The 26266-nt window shown below is 45.3% G+C and overlaps 1 protein-coding gene across 4 annotated transcripts in view; it reads left to right on the top strand.

Annotated features, from left to right (window-relative positions):
• The window catches only part of DCDC2C (doublecortin domain containing 2C), a 145265-nt gene that overhangs the window by 46956 nt on the left and 72043 nt on the right, over nucleotides 1–26266 (top strand). For all 4 annotated transcript variants that reach the window (XM_063594666.1, XM_055108298.2, XM_055108299.1 and 1 more), the window contains exons 5-8: nucleotides 4763–4900; nucleotides 6592–6634; nucleotides 19758–19884; nucleotides 21313–21413. In XM_063594666.1, coding sequence (XP_063450736.1) covers nucleotides 4763–4900; nucleotides 6592–6634; nucleotides 19758–19884; nucleotides 21313–21413 — 409 coding nt within the window. The remainder of the gene's footprint in view (nucleotides 1–4762; nucleotides 4901–6591; nucleotides 6635–19757; nucleotides 19885–21312; nucleotides 21414–26266) is intronic.

The following is a 26266-nucleotide window of genomic DNA, read 5'->3' as shown; positions in this document are numbered from 1 at the left end:
GGAGATCGTCCCCATCAGAGGGACCCTCAGGCACACAGGCTTTGTGGTGGGAAGCCACCGGTGGCAGGGAAGTGCCTGGTGAGGGAGGGCAGGAGCTGCTGAGCCTGGGAGTGAAGGCTGCTTGTAGCCCTCGCTGAGAGGTTTGGGTAGTGAGTGTGGTGGGAATCCATTGGCGGATTCTGAGCATGGAGTGTCACCACCTGACTCCGGGGTGGGATAGGAGACTTGTTTGGAGGCTCCTACAGGTGATCTGGGGGAGACCACAGTGGCTGGGGCGAAGGCAGGCAGGTTTTGGCTGCATTACTGTATGCAGTGGGGCTTGCTGATCAACCTCATGTAGGAATGAGTGAGCGAGAGATGGGGGTGGGGTGGGGGTGGGGAGTGTGTGGTGGGGGAGGTGATGCAGGAGGGGAGAGGAGGGAGAAAGAGAGGAAGACTCCCAGCCTTCTGATCAGAGCAGCTGGGTGACTGTTGGTACCATTCCTGAGAAGGGGGAAGTGGGAGGAGGAACAGGTTTTGGGGGAGTTAAGAATTAATTTTTGGACGCGTCCAGTTGGTGAGGCATGTTGGACATCAGAGTGGGATGCGCCAGGCTGGATATGTGAGTGTGAAGTCAGGGAAGAGGTCAGGCTGGAGAAACAGACACACAATCTGAGTGTTGTGGATGGTGTTGACGGTTGAGGTGCTGGGTGGGATGGAGTTGGTGTTGGAGGAGGCACCTGAAGACTGACTTCTGGGCTCAGCTTCCTGATAAATAGCCCATCAACCTTGGACTATGGTTATTTGTGGACTTGTCATCTCTCCTCTAGTATATTTTAAGCTCCTTAAAGTTTGGGACCCTGTCTGATAAATCTCTGCTTTTTAGTCCCTTAATGGGGGGAAACTGGCTGAACTAACAGCTGAGATCCGTGAGCTTGGAGTCCAGGGTTCAGGGTACCCCGTGAGACCCTGCATCCAGAGATTTTGAAGCCTTAGCTGAAAATCACATCTATCTTTTAATCACCACATGGTCTTGAAAAGGAAGCTCATTAAACATAAATATTTTAAAATTCTTGTAAGATAGACTGTACCTTTATTTTGGGAAAACAGCCAAATTGGCTGCTTATTGGTAAAGGATTTAGTTTAATTTAGAGATATTTACATTTTCTACTATATCCCCAATCTTTAAGGTTCATTAAAAATCATTTAATAATTGACATTTTGGTAATGTTTTCCAATTTATAAAACAATTTTGCAAATGGCCGTTTCATTTAGTGCTCACATTTTCTGATATAGGTAATAATAGAAATACCTAGTGTTTAGCGTGTTATGATGCAAAACACTTTGATTTATGTGCATGATCTCATTTGATATCCATATTCTGGCTATTCATTTCCATGAGACTCACACTTCAGTAAAAGCCGCCGTTCTCTGTATGTGATGTCCCGGCTCACATTTCTATGTCTGTGTGAGTGTAATCTGAACATCACATACAGGCTCACATCTTCACGTGGATGCATGCATCACGTTCTGTCTGGAACTTCCTTCCTGTCTTATCCCACCGAGGAATTTCTACTTCCCTTCACCCTGTGAGTAGACTTTGTACCTCTCTTAGAAGAAAATGAGGCCGAGATGAGTTTAGGGAAGAGTCCGAGGGGAAAGTGCCTGAACCGTTTGTTCCTCCAGCATGTGGGCGGCCAGGTGTCCTGTTGGCCCCATAGGGTTTAAACCACAGTTTGGTGGCCATGGGTCTGTCTCCACTCAGTGGGCATCTCCCAAGTCCTGCGCTGAGCTATCCAGAGTCCTGTTCTTTGGTATCTATAGTTCCATCCCTGAATGAAAAGTACACAACTTCCTAGAAGCAAACAAATGAACACAAAAACAGCCAGTTTCATTCCTGCAAGACCCCTGCTGCTGGAAGGAAAACCCGAAATGCCTTTGGTTTATGCAGAGACATTCCAGTTGAGTTTTTTCAGGTGCATTTTTTACGGTTACCCAGCTGCTGACAGCTCATTTTCCCCTCTACCCACCTCCACTCAAGCCATCAGCCCCACTCCTTGCCTTCCTCTGCCTGTTCCCGGCTCCATCATTCTGCTCGGCACCCAGAATCCCCGGATCCACGCTGGACACTGCACACACCTTCTCCCTCATCTGCCAGTCAGCAAGCCTTGGAGATTCTGAGCTGATTGATTTCCATGTCTTCCCCCTCCCCAGCCAAGAACATAAGCACGATTTTCTGTCCCTTGGTCTCCCCTCAACAGCCCCTATCGCATGGCTATGATCGAGAATTGAATTTTGGGTTATGATGAATATGTTTTCTTTGATCTTAGCTTTTTTAAAAAAGACAACACAAATTGGTCCTTGTATTTGGTCACCTTTACTTCACGTCATTCTCATAGCAACTCCTGGATTCGCTGTTCCTTTTATTTAACCACGTCCTCTAAAAATGTTCTTGGCGTGGGTGTCTGTGTGGCGAATCTCCTGAGGCCTTGTAAGCCTGAGGACACTTTAATCTCGTCCTTTCTGTTTACGTGAGGGTCTGGCTGGCTTTAATGTTCTTTCCTTCTAGATTTTGAAAATATCAGCGTCTTTCCTGTCTGTGTTGCTGCTGAAAGGCCCCAGTTGGTCCTGTCCTGCCGGGTGGTATGACCAGGTCTTTCTCCCCAGTGCCTTTAGGATGCTGTCTGTGACCTTGGGTGTCGCACTCAGATGTCTGCCGGCGAGTTTTCCTGCAGTTTCTGTTCTTTGGCATCCATGGACTCTTTTACCTGTGGCTTGTCCTCTTTCCTCAATTCCAGGAAATTAATTTTCATGATTTCTGTACATATTTCCTCCTTCCACTCTTGCTGTAACTTCCTTTTGAAATTCTTTTCACCGGTGTCGGCACATCTGCTCACCCTCATCTCTCAGCTCGTCTTCTGCAGATCCTGCTTCTTTCTTCCTCCCTGCTTTCCTCTAAGGGCGTTCCTCAGTTTTACCTCCAAACAGCAGCTTGCACCTGCTCCATGTCCATTCTACGACTCACCCCTATTGTGATCTTTCTTTCCACGACTTGAGTTTCACATCAGTATTTCTACTTGCTTCTGTTTTATGGTTTCATATTCTTGTTTCATACCGGCAATATCTGCCATCTCTTTGATGGCATTTTTCATATTTGTGTGTGAATTCTTGGTCTGTCTGTTCCCACCCTTCAAAGCCTTGCTGTTTGGCCCCTGGGAGCAGTTGCTTTGGGGGTGCCCTCTCCTTAGGACCATCATCAGTCCCCCACTTCCCTAGTGAGGCTTCTGCATGTTCCTGATTTACTCCTGGGGATTCTGGCACTGGCTGTCCAAGTCCACCAAAGGGGACTGACTGTCCCCAGGCCCCAGCGGGAGGAGAACAGAATTCCAAGCATTGGGTTTCCCATGGAAGCCTCTGCTCCAGGTGGGCCCACCAGCTCCCCAGGTGCAGCTCCGCCATGCCTCTCCCAGGTTCCTGTCTTGATGCCTCCAGGGTCGGTCTCAGGCAGCAGCTCTCGGGATGGGACCCAGGAGAAGCAGCAGCTTGTCAGCCAGGAGCTTGTTAGAAATGCCACACACAGGCCTTATCCAGGCCTCCTGAGCTGGGAGCTCTGCAGTGGGGCCCAGAACTCTGAAGCTGACTCTCTGGGCAGCTCTGACGCCCAGCTCTGCGGAGGGATAGGTTCTATAGATTCCTCCTTTCCATGCCCGCTGCATTTCTTCTCTTCTGCTCCTGCACTTCCTGCCCTAATTCATTCCTTCCTCTCAGGCTCTTGCAGAAGCTCTGAGCCTCCTCCCACAGGGGCAATTCTTCCTCAGTCACATCCTGGCCACAGCTGCCCGCTCACTAGTGCTAAAACATAGCCCTTATCCTCTCTTCCTTGGAAATCTTCATTCTGATGAAATTAATGATAAATGCTCCTCCCCGGAATTCAAGGCCCTTTGGAAACTGCCCCTGTCCTGCACAGTCACAGCTGTGCCTGCACCTCACCCTCAGTGACTGTCAGTTCCCCTCCTCGCCCTGGGTTCTGGCCTTTTTACAGCACCGTACATGATGAAATCCCACCTACCCTGCCGACCCTGTTGCAAGTTCCTCCAGCTCTGTGAAGCCTGCAGCTGGGTTCAGCCTTTCTCCTCTTGGGACCCCAGCTCTTTGCACTTCTCTTGTCATATTTAGCTTTGTAGGCTTTTGTGTGCTTCCTGACTTTGGGGAGGCAGAGACTTTCTTTTGCTTATTTTTATCTAATGCATTGCCTACCTCATTGTCTTATGCATATAGAGGCTCAGCATTGAGTTAATTGTATCATTTCTTAAATAAACTAGTGAAGGAGTACCTGCTGAAAAGGATTACTGAGTAAAAAGTAGACTAATATTAGTCTTTTGGTGCTTATAAAAATGCATATTATTTGCTAATAAATCCTGGTTTGTTTTCCAAGTATTGTTATAACAATGTGGGCCAATTTGTATTAATTTTAGCTGTTATTAGTTAAAATTAATTGAACACTAACCAAGAGTGTAACATGGTTCTCAAGAGCCTATGAGCAATTGTATATAATTAAAAATACACTTTAATTAAAAAATCTAAAAGTGGAAAGCAAGTGTAATCCTGGAAGAGCAGCTCCCATCGGGTTTAATTGGCCCGTTTGGATAACACATGCTTACGATGAGCACTGTTTCTCCAGCGGTCCATGCACTAGTCATGTCATAGTGTATGCACAAATACCCCAAGCCCTATGCTACTGGTCCTCAAGTCTCTATCTCATTTCTTCTTTCTGTTTTTACAGATTATTTACAATGAATGGGCATCTTTTGGGCAACTCAAAGGATTTGCAAGACAATCACTTTTATGTTGCTGTGGGACTGGAGACCTTCAAACATTTTCCTTACTGGAAGTCTCCAAGGGTGCCCAGTGAGGTCCAACAGTGAGCATGCTTTGTACCTTTCTTTCCTGAGTTTTGGAAAAAAATTAGCCTTTTCCCCAGTATCTCTCCCAAATAGGTCCAGTTCAGCTACTGGTTATTTTTCAGTAGTGAAATGTAATATTCTTATTTAATGTATGATACAATTTTAGATTTTAAAAATGAGGCGTGGGGGAATTGCTCTTGTATGATGTATTCACAAGGACAGCAAGATCTACACAGAGTCCACTGCTTTTCTCTGGGATACCAGGAGTCTTAGAGATCAGGAGTTGAAATGTGCAACAGCTTCAGAGCTGATTCTAGGCACAGTTATGCCTGCCTGTGATGCACCCAGCATGATGCTTTGTTTTCTTAATTTGGCATGCTTCCCCATATCTAAAATACAGAATTTGTGCTGGGTGTCAGTCTCTCCTGGTGAAAAAAGCCATGATTTTTGTAGTAATCTGGGCATGGCTATGCGGGTGCCACACTGTGTGTGTGTTTATGGACATGAAGCAGTGACCAGGAGGGAGGTGAAGGGTGCTGAGATGGGTGGTTCTGAAGCCCATCTGTGGGATTCTTCATCCTCAATTGTTTAGCCCTGACGGGTGTGTTTGAAATGCATTTCGTGTAGGACATGACTTGAGGGCTTACTAGGAACTTTCCTGGAGCTAGTTCTTTGTCAAGTTTTCAATGATCATTATCTCGAGCAAAGAAAAAGAGCTGCCATTTTTCATCTTATGGTGGAGCAGGATGGATGGTTTGAACACCATGCAGGTGGCCAGCCTTCCTCTATCCTTTAGGTTTTGTGGTACCAGATGTGACAGTAAGGCAGCACATCAGCACGAGTGCTTGAACCTCCACTGAGGGCGCAGCGTCTGGGATGGCCTCCTCCTATTCTGGTTCACGTGCTGCTAGGGTTTGCACCTCAAGGCAGAGAAAGGCTCCCTTTGTCCTGTCTGCCAAGGACGACCCCACAGCAGTTTGATATCCGGGCAGATGGTTAGGTTAGAGTCCCACCTGTATGCCTGGCACACATGGATATTTCTTGATTTTATTGACTTAATTTGTGCTAATAGTCCTAATAGCACAGTGAGGAGGAACACTGTGGGGCTGTGGAGTTGAGTCGTTCTTTCTATCTGCCCCCTACGTGTTTCCCACCTCTCAGTGTGTTTTGCTTTTTGCCATTATCTGTTCATTGGGAAGCCCTGACCGGGTCTGACTGGCTTAAATATCTTTTCCCCTTGCCGAAGTTGTTGAGCTTAGGGTCAACAGGAGGCCACATGCAATCACTCAGAGACTGAAGTTCATGCAGCTTACACAGAATAGACCAAGGAGGTGCTCTGAATTTGCAGAGAATCCTGGGATAGAAGCATTTCCAAATTTGAGAGGCAGCTATTGGAGAAAGCCTCACTAAAGAGGAATTAGAAATGGGATGCCTGCACTTGCAAAGGCAGCAGGTGGACAGGGGCTCTTTACTGTGGTAGAAGGAGGATGGGCTATCTGATCTGCAGGAAGGAAATTGAACAGATTCCTGGGGCGTTTTCTGCTCCCAAAGCTGGGAAATCATTGTTGCCACGAGCCGTGTCCTCTGTGGACAGCTTGCTCCTCCTCGTGGTCACTTCCCTCCTAAAGACAAGGCTGCAGTCTGCATTTTATAGAGATAACTTAGGGCCGGGCTTTACATTTCAAATTGAACATCTTTTGTCTTGCAGAAGGTATGCGAATGTTGAAAAAAACTCACAGAGAAAGAAAAAAGTAAGTAACTTTTTAAAACAAGTAAGTAACTTGTTTCTGATTCTGGCGTCTTCTGGCATTAACAAGGGCACAGCGCAGGGTGACGGCCCGAGCTGTAAACAGAGCATCAGTGCCAGGGCCTGGGCCAGCATCAGTGCCAGGCTTATAAGGAAAAATCAGGTGCACTTCTGAGAATGGTGTGAATAGGAGAGGAAGTTTATGTTTGGAACACAGAGTCCAGAGCTAAGAGGCACACATAGGTATTTATAATGCAACCCAGTAGGTGTGAAGACAAAAATATATTTGGACTTTTATGGGACAGGGAGGAGAGTAACTGACTCAAGCTTGGCATGAGTGGCAGTGGGCTCTGGCGGGGGGTGGGAGGAGGACATTCCAGGCAGATGTGACAGTAAGGCAGCAGTGGGAGAAGCAGCTCACTGCATGCACATGTGCGTGTGTGTGAATACATATGTGTGTGTATGTACTGGTGCATGTGTGTGTATAAATACATGTGTGTGGAGGCATGTGTGTGTATGTATGGATGCATGTGTATGTATGGATGCATGTGTGTATGGATGCATATGTGTGCGTGGGTGCATATGATGTGTACATGATGTGTATATGATGTGCATATGATGGGTACACATGTGTGTACATGGATGCATGTGTATGTGTGGATGCATGTGTGTGCATATGAATACATGTTTATATACGCACACATGCATGTATAGATGCATATGTGTATATGCATGTGTGTATGGGTGCATGTGTATGTATGAATGCACATATGTATGTATTTAAATACATGCGTGTATGGAGGCATGCATGTGTATGTATGAATGCATGTGTGTGTGTGGAGACATATGTGTGCATGTGTACACAGGAGTACACGTGTGTATGAATGCACATGCATGTGCGTATGTATAAATGTGTAGGGATGTATGTGTGTGCATATGACTATGTGTGTGTACATATGGATGTATATGTGTGTATGCATGTGTGTATGGATGCATATGTGTGTGCCTATGCCTACATATGTGTGTGTACATATGGATGCATATGTGTGTGGATGTGTGTATGGATGCATATATGTTGTATGGATATGTTGCCTGCATATGTTGTATGGATGTGTGTATGGATGCATATGTGTTGGTGTATAAATACATATGTATGTTTGGAGGTGTGTATATGGATACATATGTGTGCATGTGTGCATGAGTACATATGTGTATGTATGGATGCATGTGTATATGGATGCATATGTGTGCATGTGTGCATATGAATACATGTGTATGTATGTATTCACATGCATATGTGTGTATGGATGGATACACATGTGTATAGAGGCATATGTTTTTGTGGATGCATACATGGGTATTCATATGGAAACATTTGTGTGTGTAGATGCACGTGTGTGTATGGATGCATGTGTGTGTGGATGCCTGTGTACCTATGTGTATGGATGCATATGTGTGTGTGTGTGTGTGCGCTGATCACACAGTTTGAAGTTGCAGCATAAAGCATGAGGAATAATGACAAGGAGGTATCAGGATCCAGGACCAGGAAGATTTGCAGAAGCTGGGTCCTAGAGGGGCTTACCAGTCCTTGTAACTGTTTACGTGATCCTCCTATATCCCTGATCATCCTACAAATACTGCCTTTTAGTGGTTCTATTGACATTAATATTTATTTGACAAAGCTATTGAACACGTACTCTTTCCAGTGCCTGTCTGCCTGGCTCACTGGCTCAAGTCCCCTTCCTACTGTGACACACTGGCTTTGAGGGTCGGCATTGTCCTGGTCTTTTCTTTCCCAGTAACTAACAGGTAGCCCTGGGCTTTGCTTTTCTGCTGTTGCAGCTCAGATTTCATGATTGCCATTTTAATCACTCCCTGCAAATAGCTTTGACTTTCTCACCTGCGAGCCACTGTGTGCACCTGGCAAGTGTTCAGCCCTGGGTGAGCCCAGCCTGCACTTCCTCTGCACTTGCACTAATGCAGCGTGGTGTTGTTGGAAATAACGACACTGCTGACCCGAGTCTTCATGCCGAGTTCACGGCCACGGTCCTTATCCAACTTCATTCACTGATTAAGCCTGATGTTTTAAAAAATGTTTTTCTGAATATGTTTTGCCAGGTTTTATTGGAGATTTCTGCATGTCTGCTCATGAGTGAGCTTAGCCTGTCTGACTTCTTTCTCATGTTGTCCTTCTCTGGCTTTTGTTGCCAAGGCTTTTCTTCTGAATTGACTCTTATTATTTTTTGTAGCTTCTTGAGTTGAATGATCGCCTTATTTATTTTAGATTTTCTTTCTCTAAGAAACACATTTTCATATTAGGTGTTTGTTGAATGGATGAATGATGGTCACTGAGATTACAAAAATGATATGCCTTACTCCATCGTTCCTTATATAAAGGTCTGCATCTGTAAAGATGTATTATCTTAAAACTCAGTATTAATTCTTTTGGCCTCATTTTGAAGAGAGGGTGTGTTTCTAAGAATGAAAAGAATTCCACACACAGGGCTTCTCTGAGGCTGGAATTTATGATGATTTGCAGCAACTTAGCCATTTATGATAAATGTGTTTGTTTCTTTACTTGCTTGCCCCAGGTTTTCCATTTCTAACTTGTTAAACCTTTTATCTATTTTCTATGTGAATTGCCACAACATCTTTTTGGAAAAGAAGGTACAAAATTAAAAAAAAATACAGGCGTGCTCTTCATGAAGATGTTGCCTTGCGGAATATGGGGGGCTGTTGGGACCCTTGGTGGTGTGCACATTCTAATAACATCGGCCAACCAAAGTATCGGCTTTCTTTAAAATCGGATGCTGGATTTTCTTTTAAATTTGCAAGCTTAAAAAAAAGTACCTAGAATACAAAACAGAAAGTCTTTCTTGACCCTTCAATGAACATATCACAAACATGACCTAGAACTTGTGACCCACAGGATATCAGGCCTGAACGGGGCACTCATTGATTCGTCTGGTCGTCCATGAGGCCGTGGTGAGGTGTTGGCAGCATGCTAAGCACACTCTGCTAGCACGAGAGACACAAAGATGAGTGGAGTGTGAGTTTCCACGACTGGAGAAGGCAGAGTGTCGATAGCATGGGAGTAACCCTAGCAGACCTCACCCAGCCCTCCTGCTCAGTAAATTAAATCCCAGTAATTAAATCACCCCAGATGCCACCAGCACCAACCTCCCCATCTCCACAGTTCCAACAGATCATTGATGCCTCTCCTATAAGCTGTTTAACTTCCACATCTGCCTATGTCTCCCCATCAACACTGCCCAATGGAGTCAGGAAGAAACACCTGATACCTATGGGGGGAAAGCACTGTGAGAGTGGGCACGTAGGGGTCAGGGGAGCTGGGCTCCCCAGGAAGATGTTTTTATTTGCAGGGATCCAGATTTAAGCAAGGGAGTACAATGGACTATATTTACTTGATACTCATTACTACTGATGGAATAAATTGTATGGACTGAAAAGGGAGCAAAATAGACAGAGAAGGGCTGGTCCTGAAAAACTGTGACATTCCCAGTGAGGTGACAGGTGGAGCAGAACAGTGGGACTTGAGAGATGCTGTGTATCATTGATTCTATGGAGGGCATGTTCCCACATCCCGACATCCCTGGAACAGGTGCATCTGACGTTGACAGCGTCTCAGGACTCCTGTGGGCAGCCATGTTGTAGGTGCTGGTTGCTCATGGATAAACTTGGCTGTAGCTGCTCATTTGACTGTGTCTTCAATTGAATTGTGTGTGGGGTTGATTCTGTACATGTTGAGCTTAACTGCTGTGTAAAATATCCTCAAAATGATTTTTCTATGAGAATTGAAACAAAAAGTTATTGTATACATGGAAAGGCCTAAAAGTAGAACATCACGATGCAAATTTGCTATCAATTGAGTATATTCTTCTTCAATTCCATCTATTCTTGCAGAGTGACAGCCAGCTCTTGTGTAGGACCTGAGACAGGGAGGTCGACACACAAAGTTGCAGCTGCCAGCGTCAGTGATCTGCATGGTATAACAAGCCACCCCCAAACCCAGGTGCTTCAGACAACAAGGGTTTATGATTTCTCTAAGTCCGGTGGGTTGGCTCCACAGGTCTTGGGCTGGTTTCACCTTGGTTGCTTATGAGGCTGTGTTCAGCGGAAGGTTCGCTGGATTGGGATGTCCAAGCTGGCCTCACTAACACATCTGGCCGCTAGTGCTGGTTGTTGAGCATTTTGGTTCACTTCCATGTGGCCTCTTATCTTCCAGCAGGATGTCACAAACTAGCCTAGATTTCAGGAGGTGGAGAAATAGGCTCTCCCTCAACAGAGGAGCACAGAAGAGCCGATTCACTTTGCAAACCTGTGTGCAGCCTGAGAGGGGAGGGCTGTGTGGCCAGCAAGCAACCAACCACACTCGCATGCATTTTGTTCCTGAGAGTGGTGCAAAAGGATTGCCTTCGACTCTGCAGGGCAGAAGCACCAGCACCAAAATGTGCAGTTCAGGTACCAATGGCTCAGGGGCAATTCAGAGATGAGGGCGGGGCATCCTTCCCACGCTGCGTGCAGAAGCACTGATGCCTTTGACTCGGAGTCAAAAAGTGGCTCAGAAGAGTCAGACTCTGGATGTAAAATCTTGGAGGGTATTCAGGTGATTTGTTTCTGTTATTTTCTCATTTTTCTTTATGTACAAGCATGCTATGTCATAAAAATGGGTGTCTAAATGGTTCTAGAAGGGCTTCTTCAGTAAGTAGAAAATAGAACTTCTAGGAAATTAAAGCATGCTGACATACTTTAAATGGCACTTCCTTTCTTTCTTAGTGGTATATAAAATAGCTACGTGTTTGCAGTATGATTCATGGAATCTTGATTCAAAGAAGTGAGGTGGAGAATAACAGAGAGTAATGTAGCACCTCGAGATGACTGTGGAGGACGTGGGAGAAGTCAAGACCGACCTCAGGATTCCAGGGATGGCGGGAGGGTGGTGCATTCAGGAGCCAGGATCAGGTCTGCAGGAGGAGGAAGCAGGACTTTGGGTTGCACATTTGTGTGAGAAGTTGCTTTGCTCTAGATGAGCACATTTATTACATGAGAGTGAAGGGAGGCATGAGAGATAATATCCATGCATAAAAGTATTTTCGATGTCAAGTCAAATTCCTTGCATGTCCAGCAGAGGATACATCTGCTTCCATGTTTGTCTGGGATTATCATTGTGGATTCTCTATGGAATAGAAGGATGGGGCTCCTTTGCATCTAACAGATGTCTGTGAAGTAGGTGACATCTCATCTATGTGTGACGACGTTTTTCCTTGGTAAACTAACTGCTGCCATCAAGGCAAAGCTGTAGTGTTTTAAGAGCAGGCATCTGGCCTCTGACCTCTGCACTTGGAATCCCAGCTGTACTTAACATTCGAGTGGCTTGACTGGACCTCCCTTCTGTGGGTCTCAGGGAATGCTGACTCCCGCCTCTCTTCCCTCTTATTTTACTCTTCCTGGATCTCTGTCATCAGACTTCCTTCCAAGGCCATGAAGTTCTAATTTAAGCTGTTGGAGCTGCACTGTCCAGAATGTTTGAAAGATGTGAGAGCACAGCTCTTCGCCTCTTATTTCTCAGTTTCCATTTTGAATAGAAGAAAATATTTTTTTCTTAATTCAGCAAAAGAACTTGCATTTGCACTGTTAAAAATGCCCATTTCCCTACCATTTGACCCAGCAATCCCATTACTGGTTATATACCCAAAGGATTATAAATCATTCTGCTATAAAGACACATGCACCCATATGTTTATTGCAGCACTATTTACAATAGCAAAGACTTGGAACCAACCCAAATGCCCTTCAATGATAGAATGGATAAAGAAAATGTGGCACATATACACCATGGAATACTATGCAGCCATAAAAAAGAATGAGTTTATGTTCTTTGCAGGGAAGTGAATGAAGCTGGAAACCACCATTCTCAGCAAAGTAACACAGGAACAGAAAACCAAACACCACATGTTCTCACTCATACATGGGAGTTGAACAAGGAGAACATATGGACACAGGGAGGGGCACATCACACACTGGGGCCTGTTAGGGGGTGAGGGGAAAGGGAAGGGAGAGCATTAGGACAAATACCTAATGCATGTGGGGCTTAAAACCTAGATGATGGGTTGATAGGTGCAGCAAACCACCATGGCACATGTATACCCATGTAACAAACCTGCACGTTCTGCACATGTATCCCAGAACTTAAAGTAAAATAAAAAAAAAAAGCCCATTTCCCAAGGAAATGGAAAAAAAAACATGAATGCAGTTTAGTTATTAGCACATCTGAAATATACTTTGAAAATAGCCTGCATTATTCTATTGGTTCACTTCACTTATTGCTTGATTCAAATATTTGAGCATTGGAAAATATGCCATTATGAGTCTGCCAGTATCCTGTCTGGCACAATTAACTGGAACTTTTAGTCCAATGAAAGTAATTGAATGAAGCTACTCTCATTATATAGCATTCAGTTTTACAGGAACTGCATTTACTGTGATTTTAACAGCTATTGCCCTCCAAAGAAGAAATGCTAATTTAATAAATGTTTAAAATTGCATTCACATATTAAAATGAATGTTTTATGGTGCAGGCTTCTGTGAAAAATCAGTAAATAGTTAATAAGCATTGTATTTATATCACATCTGCAATCAGAACATTAATATTAAATTCTTCTGGGCATAGAGCACAAGTGTTCATAGTGAACGGTAATGAAAAGGAGATAAAGCATATAAATTAAGGAGGTGCGTGTGTGTGTGTGCGTGAAAACAGTTGCAGAGGCATGTGCATACCAGACTGAGACCCACACTTTAATAACCTGTTCTGAACAGTAAATTTCACTGTGAAATGAGTGCTTTGGAATTGACATTTGCTGGCTAATCATGTCAAGGCTGGAGCAATATATCACAACAATCAAGGCTGCAATTGTCATCTTTTAGCAGCCTGAGGATGCAACAGCCAGGTTCAATGTTAGCAAATCTTTCACTTTAATAAATGTTCAAAGCAGGCCTGGTTCATTGGTAGAAGAACTTGACCCACTTGGGATGGAAATGGGACATTCACATGGGAACTTTTTGCTGTCAGCATTTGTCATTCCTTACCTGAGGATGGACTGACTCTGAAATAGGTTGTTACTGTCCTTCAATTAGACAAACTGGCTCATCCCAAGTTACCCTGGGAGGCTGCCTTTTGTGTGCCTGAGCTAGACAATCTCTTATAATAGCATTAAAATATAGCTGGATTAATTGAAATAGGCTCTGGAGAAAAATAATAGTCTTTAAAGCACTGCAGAGAAATAAAACCAACATACCTCAGGTTCATTTTCTGAAAACATTTTCAATAGGGAGAAAGATGAATGAAATTGAGAAGCGGTACCTGTCCCCTTTGTAAACAGAGCTCACATTGATTTTGGAGGGCTTGAGACTTGAGACGGAGAGAAATGTGGGTGTAAGACGTGAGGTTCATGCATGCTTCCTCGTGAAAGCCATGGATTCCTGCTTGATCCATGTTTTCTTGCTTGATCCTTTTTTTTTTTTTTTTTTTTTTAACCAAGTGCTGCTGTAGATCCATGTTGTTCCGACAAAAGCCACCTGGAGTGCCATGCACTTTGTCCTGCTCCTGTCCTTGGAAACTTGCAGGCTGGAAGGAGAAATGGCTGTGTAAGTGGAAAACCACAAGGCATGTGGCTGTGGAACTATTCATAACGTGGTGTAGTGTGCAGAGGGGGTATTGGGGGAAGGAAGCTGTGTGTATTCATTCATTCTTACACTGCTATAAAGAAATACAGGAGACTGGGGAATTTATAAAGAAAAGAGATTTAATTGGCTCACGGTTCTGCAGGAAGCATGGGAATAGCATCTACTTAGCTTCTGGGGAGGCCTCAGGGAGCTTCCAATCATGGCAGAAGGTGAAGGGAAGTAGGCGTCTCACATGGCAAATACAAGAGCAAGAGAGAGAGTCGGGGGGAGCAGGGGAGGTACCACACACTTAACCTGATCTCGTGGGAACTCACTCACTGCTGTGAGGACACATCAAGCTATCAGAGGTCCACCCCCATGACCCAAACCCCTCCCACCAGGCCCCACCTCCAAGGATGGAGATCACAATTTAACATCAGATTTGGGCGGGGGACAAACATCCAAACTATATCAGTGTGGGAACAAGACGACCTTTGAGTTGAGTCTTGCAGGATGTGTAGGAGAGTTCTCCAGGTGGCTGAGAGGAGGCAGCTGTTCTGGAGAGAGTAGGGCTTTAGGGGAACTGACAAGCTGGGGAACAGCAAGCGTGTGTGAGGCTGCCTGGGAAGGGGATGGGGAGGCAGGCTGGGCCTGGGTGAAGGGCTGAGTGTTGGGGGAGGGTGGCAAGAGTTTGGACTTTATCCTGAAGGGACATGGACCTTGAGTGCTTGGGTTATGTCTGTACACTGCCCACCGATTCTCCTGAGACAGCCCCTCCACACCCCTCCCCTGGACCACCATTGATGCCCAACCGCTGCCAGTGTGTCCGGAGTCAAGTCTTACCTGTTCCACTCACTCACGGAGGTTCGTTCTGGCATTTGGATGAGCACTGGCCGACTGCCAGCCTGGCTCTGAGATCCCTCCCTGTCTGAAGTGTTGTGGTCCCCAGCACAGCCCCAGGAGGCAGGCACCATCTCCATTCTATCACACCTCAGAGAGACCTGAGACCACACAGCTGACGTGGCGGGCCCGTGACCCAGCGCTGGTAAGCGCGGCTCGGGATGTCACCCAGCTCAGGAGATCCCACTGCCAGCCAGGCTCCTAGAATGGTCATGGATTTTTCTAAAATGGAAATTTAATTATCGCGGTAACTGAAGGCTCCTTGCCCTCGACCCTGGCTCATACCCAGGCTTTCGTATCCTTGTTCAGCTCTGTGTCACCAATGCAAGAGCACCCGCCAAGGTGGCCCTAGTCCCACCATGCTGCACGGGGTCTCTAGTCTCACAGCCTTTACTCTTACCTGCTCTCTTCTCTCCCTGGAATATATGTCCTACTGTTGACTGTTCCCATTGTCTGACTGTAAGCACCATTTTCTCTGTAAAGCCCTTTTTGGGCTCATTCCAGCATCCTTCACAGCCCACCATTTAGAATGGACTCTGCTCTTTTGGGCTGGACACAAAACCAAGTGAGGCACTTGCGCTTGGTGCTACCCGTGCGTTTCTCTCTGCTGCGCTCTCCGGGGTAGAACTGTGCTCTTTAGTCATGTATTTTCCAGCTGGATACCTTGTAGACACTCAGTAGGCGATTACTGAGGGAATGAATGAATTCACCCACCAGAGCTGCTCAGTGACTGTTGAGGATGCTACTGCTCAGATATAGAAAACTGGAATAAAATTTGAATCCTGCTTTATTGCAACCTTTGCAGATGTTTAGTCTATTAGCATGGTAGTTAACATGAGCAGACTAAATTAGAATTGTAATGTAACCAGAGGAGGCATCGACTTCATCATTTCTCATCGCTTACCTCTATTATATGCAACTAGAAAGATGTAGTCTCTGCTCTCCTCTGACCCAAGTTTTGTGAACTGCTTTGAGACTCCACATTTAAAAGACAGTTTAAACTAAGCAAAATTAAGAAAAGTAAGTGCAATACTAGGATTGGGTATGATTCAATTTGTAAGGTTTGGGGGTTAGTGTTTGGGGGTTAGATTACGTTTTCCCTTTTCCATGGAATTAACATTTTGTTGCTTTCTTTTAGTCAGTTTTCCAACTCATGTTGTAATTTGCGCTGTTTAAGAAGTCAAGATCTTCCACTTAAATGAAGTTCATCAACAAGCTCTATTCTGAAGGTTGACTAGGACAGACTCAGACTTGGACCACAGTTTAGGGCAGGGAAGTTTGGGAGGAAAGAGCATATTTATATGTCCTGCAGATGGCATTAGCTGGAAAGGACAGGAGCACTGCTTTGTGGGGAAGGTGTGCCATGATTGTGAGGCCTCCCCAGCCATGTGGAACTGTGAGTCCATTGTACCTCTTTTTCTTCATAAATTACCCAGTCTCAGGTATTTCTTCATAGCAGTATGAAAATGGACTAATACATAGCCAACTCTAGATCTTTCTATAAAGCAATGCAAGACAGGCCTACATTCTTCAAAGATGCCAAGGTCATGAAAGACAGTCTGAGGAGCTGTTCCGGGTGAGAGGAGACTCAGGAGGTCTGACATCTAAATGTGATGTGAATCCTGAACAGATATTTTCTTGAGTGGAAAATGCTATAAAGCACATTTTTGTGACAATTACAAAATTGGAATATGGATGGTAGAATAGATGAAAATACTATATCAGATGAATATCCTGAATTTGGCAATTGTCTCTGATTATGTAAGAGATGATGTTTCTGTTGTGAGGAAACACACTCTGAAGTATTAAATAGATCCCACGCCTTCAGTATTAAGTACTAAAGTACTAAGAGGCAAAGGTGCATGATGTAAGAGACCTCCCCAATAGTTCAGATAAAATATGTACTTAATATAGATATTGGCCTGCAGAATCTGTGTCTATCAATGCCCTGCATTTTCTTGTCTGAAGAAATGTCAGATTTTCAACTCTTCTTTCCCTACTGTCTTTCCATCCTCCTGCTCAGTTCATTAAATCAGCAGAGATTTACTGAGCAACTATTATGCTTGCTGAATTGAACACACGCACATATTGAGAGCTGACTCTTTGTTTAGCACGGTGGTTAGTTATGTCAGGGTGTCATAGGAACACATCAAAGAGACCGTTGAGTTGAGGCTTGAGCTGGGGTTTGGAGGATGAGCCGTCATAAGAAGAAGCTGAGGAAGGGAATTCCACGTGGAAGGGAGCTGTAGCAGCACAGGTATGGTGCAGGGAAGGATGGCTTGGACTAGGAAGGCAGGTGGGTCTTGGAGCATGAATACCACTGTGCTAGGTTAAGGAGTTTGGATGTCTTCCCAAGGCTGTGGCTACCTCCTTAAGGGTTTGAACGGTGGGAAGTGATAAGGCGTGCTGGCATTATTCACCTGTTCAGTTAACAAATATTTACTGAGCATCTGCTATGTGCCAGGCATAGTTCTAGGCTCTGGGAATTCATTAATGGAGAAACAAACCAACATCCTTGCCCTTGGGTGGCTTCTAACCTTCTGCTGATGAAAGAAAAACACAACAAACATCATCAATAAATTGTCTATGGATTACATATGCTGCTGTGGGTAAAGTGTGAAGGGCAAGGGAAGGGACAGGGCACCCCTCTTGGGAATGACAGGGCAGAGGGACAATTTGAGCCAAGACTTGACAGGAGGGTGCATCTGCGCTGCTCCCGATTTCACAGAAATAAGGTATTTGCAAAAACTCACATTTCCTGCGTGTGCTTGGGTAAGGTATGAGATGAGAAATAAATTGGTGTAATGACATGGTGCCTCCTGTTTGCCCAGCCATCCTGCTGCATCCAAAGTTACTTTCGTTTTGGGCGACTTTCCACGTCAGGGTGGAGGCTCCGCGTTTGTATCTCATTGCAGTGCCCGGGGTGGTGGGGGCTGGGTCACACCGTGGGTGGTTCTCATTTGCTGTGTATTCTGTGTCACAACTGCTTCTGTGCCCTCGTTACGAGGGTGGGTCGTGCATGCTTGTCATTGTCCTTTGAGTACTATTCCAGAGATAATAGGACACCACACACACACACACACATACACATACACACACACGCGCACACACACACACACACACACACGGTGTCTTTATCTTAGAGGCCAAAGTTATGGAAAATGTGTCTCAACAACCAGAGTTCAGTGATGCTGAAAAGAATCAACTAGACTTTCAGAATCCCAACCCCCAGCCAAAATACAAGCACCATATACCATTTTCTGTTTCCATGACCAGTTCTGCTAAGATCTCATTTCTTCTCCTTAAGAACATGATTTCAGCTCGTAGGAAAACTCCTTAAAATAGGTAGAAACATTTTGTGTGGTCGCATGTATAAGGTTGGAGGGCTATTTTCATACCTTAATTTCCACAAAGATTGAAAACCTGGCAGTTTGCATCATACGCAATATATTAATGGCACAAGGCAGGTGTTTTTAGTTTGACATTTCTTAAGTGACATAGAGAGCTCGGGAGAAATACCTATTTATATACTTCAGCCTGCATTCACTTCCAAATACTTGAGAAAAGATCAAAAAAAGAAAACCTAAAAAAGACATTTTGTATTATAAAGATAGTTTATGGGATAGAACTGTAATGGTGCTAAGGGAATTACAGGCAGTCCTGACTTAGTTCGACTTAGGATTTTTGACTGTATGATGGTGCCAAAGCTTCACACATTCAGTAGAAAGCCGTGGGATACTCTCGGAATGCTGGGCAGTGACGGCCACAGCTCCCTGTCAGCCACGTGCCCTCTGCAGTGGACGGCGGTGCCAGAAGACTTTTCCCGCCTCCAGGCCAACGTAAGTGTTGCGAGCATGTTTAAGGTAGGGCTGCGCCATGATGTTCAGTAGGCTAGGTGTGTTAAATGCATTTTCGACTTTAGATACTTTCACCTTCGGACATGTTCATCAGGGTGTGACCACGTCCTAATTTGAGGAGCAGGTATCTGCATGTCATCTTACTTTGTGTTCTAGTTGTGCTTTGTTATTGTTTACAGATTAAAAAACATGTGAGTTCTCCCTTATTGCAACCCCAAAGTAAACCGCCACATGGCTGATTTTCATCACAGATATTCTCATCCTGCTCAGAGGTTCCAGCAGGAACGGCTTTGTGATGCTTGCTGAACAGCAGTTTTTATTCAGCTTTAAAGAGTGTCTCCAAAAAACCAGAGGCGCCTCCTTTGACTTGCTTGTTCCTCTAAAGCGAGCCCTTATTTTGTCAGGTTTTAGGAAGGCCACCTACAGTTAGGAAGTGGACTAACCTTCTCTGCCTGCCAAGGCACTGGGAGGGAGGGAGAGAATTATTTTTGCTGCTTTTCAGAGGGGAATGCAAGTAATAGAGCAGAAGAGGCTGCATTTGAAGTGAGGCTTCTTGGAGGTGCCTGAGTTTCCTCCTACTGTTTCTCTGAGGAGCTTGTGTCTTCCTGACCACCCCCAGAGAACCTGATCGGACTCCTTGTATCCCACTGTTCCTAATGCACTTTCTCTTCTTCATTTGTCCTGTAGGTGGACTCCAAAGGAAAAGAACCTTGTAAATATGATGGCATACCCCCTAAAACACAGGATTCTGTTTATTATGCCAAAGAAGAAAAGAAGAAAACATTGGCAGAACCTTTAGTCCAAAGGGGTACAGGTGACGTGCAGTTTCATTCTGCTGTAGGCAGTTCGAAATTTTACCAGGCTAAGAACATGGGATTTTTTTTTCAGAGAAATTTTATACTCCAGAAATATTGTTTGACTTGTAACTATCTGCTTTATTAATAAAAGGTTCAGCTTGTAGATAGTTCAGTAGTTGGCAGAGCAGAAAAAAAAACATTTCACTGCTGAAAGCAATGGGATTCTCTAATTAGGGGGCCTCCAAGATAAATACATATTTAAAATCAGCTTACACCAGGACTGAGTATCTTTTTTTCTAAAGACTGATGACATAGAAAACAACAAATAAATCTATCTTTTGGGAGAAACATGAACATAAAAGCCACCGAGATTGTTTAGGTGTATTTTTTGAGTATAAGAGACATTTAAAAGATGGATCTTCAGAGCTGGTTTTAAAATGAGATAATTTAGAAAGTGCTCTGACATCTATTTTTACCACTCTGCTACTATTACTAACTCTCACTGAGCTCTTACTGGGTGCCCAGCTCTGAGTGAGGCACATTCATGTCCCGTCTCATGTATGGATACTTAGTGAGAGACTGTGAGTGGTGTGGCTGGTTATGGAGGAGAAAGCAAGGTGGTGGGAGAGGCTTTCCTGCACTTCTCTGCAGCAGCTGAACATTTTTGGAAGTCATTTTTCCTAAACACCCTTCCTCCCCTCTTGGCTTCTTCTTTTCTTTTATTTTGAGATGATGCCTCACTCTGTCACCCAGGCTGGAGTGCAGTGGTGTGATCTCAGCTCACTGCAACCTCTGCCTCCCAAGTTCAAGTGATTTTTGTGCCTTAGCCTCCCAAGTAGCTGGGACTACAGGCACCTCCCACCACACCTGGCTAATTTTTGTATTTTTAGTAGAGACAGGGTTTCTCCATGGTGCCCAGGCTGGTCTTGAACTCTTGACCTCAAATGATCCAACTGCCTTGGCCTCCCAAAGTGTTGGGATTACAGGCGTGAGCCACTGCACCTGGCTGAAGCTGCATTTTCTTAAAATTTATTCTATTACTTTGCTGTCCAGTGGGGTTACTTTGCATGTTTTTATTTCTAACGGAATTAACTGGACAGAGGCTTGGTGGTCACAGGCCTTCCCTGTGCTTCATCTCGTGGACTGACTACCGTGGGGGGCACAGCAATTGCATGACTTTCAGGGTCCAGGACCTTCATGAAGACAGAGACAAAAGCAGATGGGGCTAAAATCGAGGCCACCACGCTGAGCACCTTGGCAGATGCAAACAGGAAGGGCGAGAGGGAAACGGGGTGAGGTGGACGGGGTTTGGGACTGCAGACCAGGTGGCCTGCCCGAAGCTCCAGGATGCCCAGCTTCGTAACTTGGGTTTGCGTCAGGAAATATGCAGTGGACTCCAGCTTCTCCATGGGTTTCAAAAGTTTGTCTGTGTGATTTTCTCCCAGAAGGTGACGTGTATAAAGCACCGACTCCTAGCAAGGAAACCCAAGGGGCGCTGGACGTCAAAGAGGAGCACAACGTGCAGCTGGAGGTGCCTGTGGACCAGGTGGGTGTCCGGGGTCCGATGTCCATGCCGTCTTCACTCCATTCCATCAGCTCCTGCCCGCCTCAGCGTCATCCTTCACCCTCTCCCTGCAAATTCTCTCTGGACTCTAGAATGTTCTGTGTTCCTCCTAGTTAGAGACTGCTCATCTCAGATCCTGTGTCAAGCATTTTCCTGTCTTCCCACCCCCCCCCACAGCTTCTGCTGGAGAGACGCCTTTTAACACTTCACTGTGTGTGACTGCAAATTTGGCTTCATCATTATTTGATGATTGTGTCTGTCCCCTCACTAAGCTACTGGCTCCATAAGGAAAGGGGCTGGCTGCCTCGCTCACTGTTGGGCCCTGTACCTCACAGAATTCCCGGCATGGAGGAGGCCTTAGTAGTTTTTTTGTGGAATGATGACTGAATAATGGAGTAAACAGTGTGATCAGATGGCATGATAATGAAACCTTGAGCCTCTGTTTCCTTATCCATAGATGGGGATGCTGCCTCTGTGCAGGTCTGTGTGTGGCCTGAGTGTGTGGCCAGCACTGGTGCATGGTGGATGCTGGGACACTGTTCCCTCCTCCTGGCCTCAGGGAGGAGTGGGGAGCAGGGTTCTGAGAAGGGGCGGGGTCAGGCCAGGGTTCCAGCCCAGCTGCGCACCTGAGTGAGTCTCCAGCACTTGGGCAAATGGCAGATTGTGCTCAGTGATCTCCTAAAATGCATGTGTTGTCTTCACTACCCACCTGAAGGCAAAACAAGTACATTTCCAATTCTTAGTTTTTGAGCAAAGAATGTATATTCTCTAAAAGGTCAATATTAGCATTAGAGTTCCATTTTTATTCCTCTAAAATAGATGAGGTTCCACCCCTGCTCCTGTAACTATAAACCACCAAATCCTGGTATCCAGCAAACTTTTCCACTCCTTTCTCCGAATGGATCACTCTTAACTTTGGCACTTTGTTTTTTAACTTCTGCTGTATTTCTTATTTTCTGTGACACATTTGAAAAATATCACAGACTGCATCTCAATATTCTAGCTTTCCACTTCCTTTTTTTGGCATTTTGAGCACCTTTCCTATGAGTCCTGTCATATTTTCTAAATTTCTAGTAATATTATTTTCTCTTTTCCTTGACATGTCAAAAGTGACTAAAAGATTTCATTTTCTTCGCAAATCCAAACTAACAGTTAAAATATTTCGTATTGCCCACTTAAGAATTTTCTAGTGATAAGGAAACTAGGACATTTTAGGCTGTTACTTGTATGCCAAATATACCGTTGTCACTAGGATGTTACTGTGGCTTTCTGGGTTGTAGACTGAGTGTCCAACACAACTTTTCAACACAGGCAGAATCCTCATATGACAAACACTGTTGTCATAACTTTGCATATAATAAGCATATTCATAAGTTTTGGTTGGCGGTGATTCTGATTTCCATCGTCTTTGAGGCAGTGGAGTGAATTCGGTTATCCCGCACTAATGTGAGGTGAGAGGAGGGAAGAGGGCCAGTAGGTCCCTGGGATGCTCCACCCACCAGCCATGGAGGAGGAGGGGCTTCCAGAAAGCGTTTTCTGTGCAGCAGTTTTCCACACCAGGTAGGGCGAAGTCTCAGTGAATGTAACTTTCTCACTGTCAAGCGACAATATTAACACAAGTCCTGTGGCTTTGAGTGACACAGAAACAGACTCTCAGCCATTGTCTGTGGATAGGAAGACCCCCTGAGGGTGAGCTAGGTCATCCGTCCTCCCTCTGCATCCTCCGTGCATGGTGAGAGCAGAAAGAGCGGCTGTCAGCTGGGATGCTGGGGACAGCTGAGTGCCGGGAGGACCCTTCCTGCACAGCACACCCGGGGAGGACGTTGCCTCACCTTGTCTCCCACTGGCTGGGTCCTGACATGCAGCAGGTGTTTCACAAAAGCTTATGAAATCTTCCAGAAGTGGATACAAGAAAATCCCATGCACTTGATCAACAGAGGCAAGGCATGAAGCTCAGGCCGTGTAGACAGAGTGGTGTTGCCCAAATCGCGTTCTGCATCTTTGAAAATGCACACGTGGGAGGCGCCACTCTCATATCTCTCCTTGGGGGAATCACGGTGCACATGAGTGTATTGTTTCAGAGAAGTCCTAGAGTTAAAATTATGTATAAGCTTTTGGTTAATTCTGTTTATTTCCCCACGAACCTTTTCTTGCTAGGACTCTTCATGACACACAGTTGAGGCCTTGCCTGTGTGCAGTTGTCCAAGGACCTCCTTCTTTCCTATGGAGCAGGAACATAGGATGTGGTTTGTGCAGACCCTCTGTTCCTGGGACAGTCATGGACCGGGTGGGTGGCTGCATCCGAGTGGGCCAAGCCTGGAGAACTTGCGCAAGGGTGGCTGGCTGCCCGGCCCCACTCTGCACCTGTGCTGCCTGCTGCGCAGGCTCTTGGCTCTGCGTCAGGGTGACTGGCATCCCCATGGACACAGGGAAGGTGCATATATCCGTGTCGTGAGAACTTTCCAGGCCATTAGTAAAGGACGGTTTGGCCCTAATATTATGCCTTCATGGTGCTGACTTCTTTAGTAATCTGGAATACTGTCTCCTGTTTTTGAGTAATTGATTTTAACTTTGTGGGTTAGCCTGAGCATCTCACATGCTGTTTCTCATTGTGTCTGCAGTATTACGCTTCCTCCAGTGTAGTGGCACCATAAAGGTAAAATATTACAAAATATAACATCCCGACTAGTCAATGTATGAATTTGGAGTCAAGCCTTCTCGGTTGAAGAAGGGAACCTCATGAATGCAGAGTCCTCCAAATCCCAGGCCATTGCTTCGTGGTCAGTGACACTCACAGCACAGCATCCGAGCATCCCTGGAGGATGTCCAATGTGGAAGGATGCTTTGATTTTCCTGTGACACCTTCAATATCTGTTACTAAATTCCCATTGTCACGTTTGGAGAAATGAAGGATGTGGCCCGTCCTTGGCCCCTGTGGAGGGGCCTCATATGATCTTTACAATTTGTGATGATAAATAAGACTTTGACTCCGCAGCCCCCTTTCCTGTCACCTTTCCTTTATTCCAGTGTCTAGGAGCTTCTCCCAGTACTTGTTAGTCAGTTCTGGGACATCTCATAGCTGTGCAGGGGAGGACAAAATGGAACATGGCCTCACTGAATGTGGGCAGGGAGGGTCGGAGGCTCAGCTGGGAAGTCAGGTCGTTGGGGGCGCTGGGTGTTGGTCTTCCTGACAGTGCCAGATGAGTGTTCATTGTGCATTTTGACCTGTACTTGGATTTCTAGAATGTTCTCACTTTTCTTGTTCAGCCTTTAATTGTTTTCTTATTAATTTACTCACAAAACAACACATACTTTTAATCATACAAGTCACTTTTCTGCCCTCCAGCTTCTGTCACCTGGGTCTCTATCAACGGACACAGGGCTTTCTGCAGAGCCCCTGGCTTATGGGCCGGTGTTGGGAAGTTCACACTGGCGTCTCAAGGCTCCTGGCTGTTTTGAAAGCTCATTCTTGTAGCACAAACTTGACACGGAGACCCTCACAGAGTTCTGTGGGTGCTCATCTGTGGCTCATGAGAGAATCAAGATTGGGGTTCTGCATTAGGGAAGCGGTAACCTGAGTTAATCCAGTGATCTCAGTTACCTGGGTCATCAAAGTGGGAAGCTTCAGAGTCACTGAAACTCATTTGTCCTGAACTAAGTGGTTGTGAATAGGACGGAAGGCTTAGCTTGTGGGAACTGCAATGGGAGCAAGAGGGACAGGGTTTCGGGGTGGAAGCTGTGAGGCGTGGCCAGCTGTCAGAGAGAAGGCGATTCACTGGTGGTTGTGGCGTGAATTATCGCCAGTCTTTAACGACCCCCTGTTTTTTTTCCCTCCTAGGCTGCATTCCCTCCTTTCTTGAGTTTTTATTTTTAAGAAATTATAATTTATTTTCAAAGTTTTTTAAATCTTTGGTTATAATAGCAGATAATGTATCCCCTTGGCATCCACCCCTCCCCCACCATCTCCATCAGCAGAGGGAATCTGTAGATGCGCGGGGGTGCGTGGCCTGTGTGCCTGCTGCCCGATAAGCTTTCATTCTCAGAGAGCAGTGAATTTTTACACTAAAGTCTCGAATCATTTTGCCCCAATGTTAAGGAACAATTTTCTTACAATCTGTGCAAAAAAAGGCACCCAGATGTTAAAACATTAATGTTGAAATTCTGATTTAAGTACTACATTTTTACAAAAGCAAGGTCTTCTTCCAGTGATACAATTATATTTAGTTTTGTAACTACTTTAAGAAGGTGGGCAAATGTGTACAATTGGAAACCCTGCCAGGTCCAGGACACTCACCTGTGATTCCTTTCTTGGGGAAATAGTCTAGAATTTACTCGGAACATGGCCAATTCCGTTTTAGTACAGCAGGCTGCTTCATCCTTCCCCAGGTGGTAAGTAGGCTGTGCAAACCCCAGGTCTTCAGCTGATGCGTGAGAAGCATGGTTTGACTGAAATCACAAAGGATTGGGTCCATTTCTACTCTTCTAAAATCCGGTTATTTTTAGAGAGTCTCAAAGAGTCAGTGCAAAAGGAGAGTATCTTTCCTTGGATTCTCAAATAGCAACTAGGGCAGTGCCCCCTGCACTGCGCCTCCAAGGGGTGTAATGCATTTCCCTCCAGAGAAAGAGATAAGAATAAGTCACCAACCAAAGAGAAACCAAAATAATTGGGACTAATTAGGAGAAGGTCAATCTAAACTTGGGTAATCTGTGAATTGTTTAATTGGAAAAAACCTAATGAAGCTTTAGGCTTTGGCACTTTTATCTGTGTAGAGTAACTCAGACGGAGGCCACCCAGATCCTTGGGGTGTTGGCTTTAATGAATAAATTAAAAGTAT

Source organism: Pan paniscus, chromosome 12, assembly GCF_029289425.2.
Source record: "Pan paniscus chromosome 12, NHGRI_mPanPan1-v2.0_pri, whole genome shotgun sequence".
NCBI lineage: Eukaryota > Metazoa > Chordata > Mammalia > Primates > Hominidae > Pan > Pan paniscus.
This window is presented reverse-complemented; position numbering and strand designations above follow the sequence as displayed.